This window comes from Cavia porcellus, unplaced genomic scaffold, assembly GCF_034190915.1.
Source record: "Cavia porcellus strain 051 isolate PalLab524CR breed Dunkin Hartley unplaced genomic scaffold, mCavPor4.1 scaffold_8, whole genome shotgun sequence".
Lineage (NCBI taxonomy): Eukaryota > Metazoa > Chordata > Mammalia > Rodentia > Caviidae > Cavia > Cavia porcellus.
This window is the reverse complement of record NW_026947491.1, coordinates 60892175-60898592: the sequence shown is the minus strand read 5'-3', so window position 1 is coordinate 60898592 and position 6418 is coordinate 60892175. Positions and strand designations below refer to the sequence as shown.

At 39.1% G+C, this 6418-nt stretch overlaps 1 protein-coding gene across 1 annotated transcript; it reads left to right on the top strand.

Annotated features, from left to right (window-relative positions):
• Positions 1-1220: 1220 nt before the first annotated feature.
• On the top strand, positions 1221-6108 carry LOC100726320 (interleukin-22-like). The gene is made up of 5 exons (XM_003475935.2): positions 1221-1440; positions 1852-1917; positions 2021-2164; positions 3050-3115; positions 5607-6108. Exons 1-5 carry the CDS (start codon positions 1261-1263, stop codon positions 5703-5705), a joined length of 555 nt encoding a protein of 184 aa, XP_003475983.1. The 5' UTR covers positions 1221-1260; the 3' UTR covers positions 5706-6108.
• The last annotated feature ends 310 nt before the right edge of the window (positions 6109-6418 follow it).

Here is a 6418-nt window from a genome sequence, read left to right as displayed (position 1 = left end):
TTTTGCCTGGCAGTGGCTACCAATCTGTTAAAAGTTACACTTGCTCTCTTCTCTCAATCCTTGGGAGGGTTTCCAGTCTAGTTTTAGCATTTAATTGGGACCCAATGTACTTTTAAGCCTTTAAAGTCAATATGCAATCACTGTATACTCAGATTCTCTTTTTTGGATGTCCACATCGATAATAAATGTTATTATAAGATTCTTTGGATCCAGTCTTTTGGTACTTGAATGTTACAATTTGAAAATGAAATACTATATGAATGATACTGTTTTATTAAAGACACAATGGTGATTATATGGAGAATAGTGAGTGCTTACTCAGTACATCTAAACTCAACATGACCTTGGTAACACTTTCTTAAAAAAATTTTATGCTCGCAACTACACACTTACTATCATCACTTAGAATCTGAATAGGAAAAAACTGGGTCCTAGAGTAGCCACCAGGGTCATTTTAAAAACAATTGTAGTGGGGCTGGGATTTTGCGCAGGGGCATAGGTGCCTGCCTTGCAAGCAGGCAGTTCTGAGTTCGATCACTGGTACCGAAAAGACAAAACAAAACAAAAACAAATGTAGTTTAGGATTCAGTATTCATATTCAGATTAGAATGTGAGATGAAATTACTTAAAATTTTAGAATGCTCTCCAAGGTGTCAATGGGTGTTTCTTGGAAGCAGTGGACATGACAGGAGACCTCTGTTTCTGGTCACTCTAAGCAGACAGGAGTCTATCAAGCCCATAGGAAAATGAGTCTGTGACCAGCATGCTGACTCAGTTACCAGAGAAGATCAAAGAATAATGAAGTAAATCTGAAGTCGACTAAGGCAGAGCATTTGTTTTCTTTGAAAACAGGGTGTAGGGTGTAGAAAATTTCTGGGACTTAGTGGCCAAGGCACTTTCTGGGTCCTAATAGTGACATATCAGGGAAACACTCGCATCTCAAGGTGGGAGAGACAGGAGGTGGTGTTTTGTGGGCTCCTGTGGTGGTTGGGTAGTTCTCAGAAGCAGTACTGGAAATTAGATAATTGCTGATGTCATATTTTTCACAACGCAAAAAGTTTGAGGTCCCGAGGGCTATAAAAGCTGCAGCGTCCGGAACCCCATCACAAGCAGAATCACCGACACAGGTGAGTATTTCAGCAACCCGAGCAATGGGTCCGTTTGGTGTGAACCTGCTTGAGTGATGTTGGCTTTCTCTCTTGTTCTCTTGCTACCAGGTTGTCCTTCCAGCTGCCGGTCACTCACTTCAAGTTGTGTGCAATGGCTGCCCTGCAGAAATCTGCGAGCTCTTCCCTGATGGGGACTGTGGCCGCCAGCTGTGTCCTTCTTATTGCCCTGGCACTGCAGGGAGGAGCAGGCGTGCCTGTGGGCGCCCACTGCAGGCTCCACAACTTCCAGGAGCCCTACATCACCAACTACACCTTCATGCTCGCCAAGGAGGTGCTCTTCTCAATCTTGCTTGTTCTCTTCTCTACTTGGGAGCTAAGTAGCTCTTAAAATTTTCATTGCTGCATTCTAAGCTCTTTAGGAACCCATCATTTATGCCCACAGGTGGATAATTCTCTGCATATCTTCCAAAATGCTTTGAAGATTTCATGTTTACTAGAGTTCCTTCCATTTATGCCTTCAGCACACATATATTGAGGTTTTTTCCAGAGAAGAATCTTAGTGGTTCATTAAAGTACAGTATCAATTTATCTTTTATTCTTCTGTGCAATGATGTGAAGTCATGCACATATCTGAATTCTGGCTTAACTTATTCTGAGGTTGCTCTGGAAAGAGGAGAAGGCACATACAGGGTTTTTCTCTTTGTTTCAATGTCCAGGCAGTTAGTGTTGTTCTCTTTTGCAGGCCAGCTTTGAGGATAACAACACAGATGTCCGTCTCATTGGGGACAAACTGTTCCGAGGAGTCAGTGTAAGCTATCATTCTACTGAGCAGGTCTCAGGTTATCTGTAATGGTGGAAGGGTCTCTGGGTATCCCACAGTATGACACCTGCTTCTTCCCTTCCTCTTGCAGATGAGAGATCGCTGCTATCTGATGAAGCAGGTGCTGAACTTCACTCTTGAAGAAGTGCTGCTCCCCCAATCAGACCGATTCCAGCCCTACATGGAGCAGGTGGTGCCCTTCCTGGCTGACCTCAGCAGAAAGCTCAGCCTATGTGTAAGTCCTTATTTTAGGCTACATTCTTCCCTGTGAGTCCTCCCTGATTCTCCACTTAGATCCCATTCAGTCAAACCTGCCCAATCCTTGGCGCCAGTAGTGGGCATAATAACTGCCTCAGGAGCACTGCTATTGTGATTCATTTGGAGTGACTGAGTCTTTGCTTTTGCTCTAACCCAGGCACATTTTGTATTTATAGTGGTGGTGGGTGTCTGGAAAACACATGTAGATAGCCTTATTTATTTGTGGAGAGCAAAGAACTTGGTTTGCATATGAGGAAAAACATCCTGGGAGCCATAATGAGAAATGTTTTGATATAGGATTCATTCTGTTTTTGTTGATTCTAATTTATCTGAGGGAAGCACGAACAGAAAAATTAGGAAACGAGAAGGGAATTTGAAAGTACTAGTTTTGGTAGGTAGACAAAAAAGTACTCTGCTTTCTATGTCATGGGAAGTGTGAGTACTCAGTGCGTCTGAAAGTGGAAAACTATGAAGAATTTTGGAGTAGAGTGGGCAGAAATGGTGACCAGTTAATTGAGACCATTACACATAAAATATATTGTAGTTTGGAAACATTTCTTGTTCTCAGAACAATTTTGGCCTGATAAGATTAGTGATTTACTTCTGGCAAAATTGGCATGCTCTGATTCTTGCCATAGACTTGAACCTCAGTAGGATTTCCCAGAGATGAAGAGTGTAAGGCCCTTTGTAGTGTCTGGATTTTGGTTTCCAAGATAATGTAGGTCACTGTTGGAATCTAGGTCATCGTGGGTAAAATTACTGAAAGCTTCCACTCCAGGTGAATAGTCATGGGCCTCAGATGAGGCTGAGGTCGCTAATGCTTTCACATAACCAAAGGGTAACTTTTTCTTTCATTTTGTAGCATATCAGCGGTGACGACCAGCATATACAGAGGAATGTGCAACAGCTGAAGGACACAGTGAAAAAGGTAATATTGGTAAATATTTCCAATAAGTCCATCAGTAGGGGATTGAACTCATATTCTTTTTTTGTACTTTGTAATATTTTACTTAACTGTACTACTGTCAGATTTGTTACTTTGATGTATAGGTATATAGCTGCATGATGCTTCTGTGAATTGATTTCCAAATTTTCAAATGATTAAATTTGAGAATCACCAGGGAATTATGTCACTCAGTCTAATCATGCTATGTTTTGGGGAAAGCAGACTGGTTGCCAAGTCAGGGCTGGAATGCACGTGCCCTGTGTTAGTTTTAGTATTATTGATTCTTTGAGGAATTTCAGATACATATTGAACCAAATAATCTGAAAAAGCACTTGCTCAAACCTGGAAATGTGCCTGGGTTAAAATTCATTTGAAGTGATTTATCAAGCCATTACTTTAATATTCTAAAACTCCAAAAATTCTGCACAGAACAATATAGAAAAAAGCTGGTTTTCTGTAATATAAACATGTGGAATTGTTGGTCTCTGTTTTAAATTATCATAACACAATACCTAGTAGCTATTGAGTTCAATTTACAAGCAGAAGGAGAAAAGATGAATTTCTTTTTTATAGTTTTCCATAGAGCAAAATATCAAGCACGGATTTATCATAGTGAAATGGAGGTCAGAACAAGGAACTCTATTTTCTCCCTCATCTTTTTCACCTTCTTTTCTACAATATGTCCTTCTTCACTTCCTCAACAAATTCCCATGAGCTCGTATGTCTGATGGTGACTGCACATATCTGCAGTGAATAGTAACATTCTGTGGCCTATGGGGGAGAAGAACAGCAGTAGACAGTTCATTTAGCAAATATGAGTCATCCTCAACCCAGAGGAGTCACTGGTGCCGGTGACAGTGATGGTCCTTGCCAGCCAGGTAACTGAATACTCACTGATAGGAAGGCTCTGTCTAGTTGATGCAATTCTCACTTATGCCTATAAGCCTCAATTCCCCCTTTACTTTCTTAGTTTTGATAAGTGTTCCTGAGCATAATGTAATGAACATGGCTACTCTTCTTGATTGCTGTAGGGTTTGCATTTTTTCACTGCAGAAATGCATCTTCTTGTAGAGCTACCACCTAGACACAGAGAGCTGAATGTTAGCATGCCAGAGATAAGAACTGCTTTGTACTTCTAGTTTTAAAAGATCTCTGATGTCAGTTTACTGTGTCATCTTTAGAACAGTGAAGTGTGAAAGAATAAAATCTCCTAGGAGATTATGTTGGTGTGGGAAAAGAAACTTTTTGCCGTTTAATCCATTAACTTTCATTTTGATAATGGGTTTCCACGAGGAAGAGTAATTTTGGTTTGTCTTGTAGCTCCCCCAAAATGAACTGGGAAACAAAAAAAAAAATACAGAATTAAGCAAGGAATGCTCTTTAGAGAAAGTTCAAGGGGAGGAACAAGTGGTCAGAGCTGTCTGGAATAACGGGCCAGTTGTGGGAGGTGCTGATTTTCTGTCAGAGGAGGTGAAAACATAGGACAGGCTGTCATAGTATGCATGGAAGGTGGCCAACAGGACACATCATGAAATTCCCATTTTGTCTTCAGAATTTTTGAGATACAAACTATTATCTTTTCCCAAGTCTAGAGAAATGTGGAAAGAAATTATGGAGGAAGGTAAGAAGAGAAAGTATAAAATGGAGACAACAATGTTAATAGGATAATCCAGAGCCAGTTTCATAGGCTAAATGAATTTAGTATGACAGCAGTTTTGACTTGATTTGGGTTTTCCTCCTATTGAGTTTGAGAGCCTCATCTCAGCTTGGGAGGAGGATGAAAGAAGGGCATTAGGAGGTAGGCCTGGTAGTCACTCATTTAAGCACCTAAAAAGAGCATAGCTCTCATTTTTCTCATAAAAGTCAAAACCTGCTTTTGGGTCCTCTTCTTTGTCATGAAGTAGGAATAGAGAAATCCCAAATGCAAAGTAGTATGTGTGTCTTTGATTCAAGGCTTCTGGGTTGAATTATATTTAATAACTGTCTAGAGACAATGATGGATGATGCTCCTTGGTCAGTCACACTTGAGAATTTCAAAAAACCGTGACTCTCACACAGATCAAATCTGTTCGTTTTGATTAGGAATGGGGCAGCTCTGCCTCACTTTCCTTCCACTTCCACTCAACTTTGCTTTATTTTTAGTTAACCACTAACAGTTAGCTAATTTTCTGGTCATAATGTGATGTTTTAACTTTTGCATACGTTGTCAACTAATTAACATACCTATCAATAGCTTAAGTGACCTTAAGATACCATGCCTTTTGGTGTCTTCTCAGTCCAGATAGTTATGGTATTAAGGTCTCTGGCAAATCATACAGTTTATAGTTTTCTAAAAGTATTATTAGTACTTTTGTTAAAGTTTGCTCTTGTTTCCTGTCTTCAGCAATTAATTCATGCCATCTTTCACTAACTTGCCCAATTTTAGAACACAAATCATAAAGACACAAACTCATTTGTGTTCTTATTTTTACAGCTTGGAGAAAGTGGAGAGATCAAAGTAATTGGTGAGGTGGATTTGCTGTTTATGGCCCTGAAAAACTCCTGTGTCCCAAAGAGTGAAGCTGGAAAATGAAGGAACCCCTCTCATCTGTTAAAAATAAGAATATCAAAAGGATTTTTTTACTAAATGAAAATGGAAAGGCAAGCTCAATTTGTGGGTAAATTTCACACGAACCAAAAGAATCCAAGTTTGCGTTGCCCATAATACCAGAGGGTAAACCTTGCTAGCATAGAGATATACTGATAATATTTTATGGTTAACTGATGTTTTATACAAAAAACTTGATTTTTAAGTAATTGTCTCTTTCCACAAAACCTTAGTTTTCATACCTTTAGAAAAAATCCTAAATAAGTTATTCCATAATCAATAATTTATATTTATAAATATATTTATTATTATAAGTATGCATTTTATTTATGCCATTTTATTAATAAGGATTTATTTATAGGGTATTATTCATAATCCTGCTTGAGTATATGTCCAATATTAATATTTATGACAATAATTATGGAAATATAATGTTCATTTGTGTTCAATAAACACATGTGCATCGTAAGATTTCTAGTGTTGTGATTTTTCTTCTTCAATATCATCAATGCCATCATCATCTCACAATCATTCTCTTGATTTCAGAAAATGAGGTAGCTATCTGTGTTACAGAGGAAATTTTGCTGTGAAATGTCCCCAGATTCCCAAGTGTTAAAGTGAGTGTCTCACACCAATGCTATTGGGAGGCAGAGGAACTAGTAGGAGTTGGGGTCTAGTGGAAGGCCCCACTAGGTTGG

Excerpts from the sequence above, each read along its gene's own strand:
- LOC100726320 (XM_003475935.2), top strand. The coding sequence starts at position 1,261 with ATGGCTGCCCTGCAGAAATCTGCGAGCTCTTCCCTGATGGGGACTGTG. Across the intron at positions 1,441-1,851 it reads CCTTCATGCTCGCCAAGGAG|GCCAGCTTTGAGGATAACAA; the intron begins GTGCTCTTCTCA and ends TCTCTTTTGCAG. Across the intron at positions 1,918-2,020 it reads AACTGTTCCGAGGAGTCAGT|ATGAGAGATCGCTGCTATCT; the intron begins GTAAGCTATCAT and ends TTCCTCTTGCAG.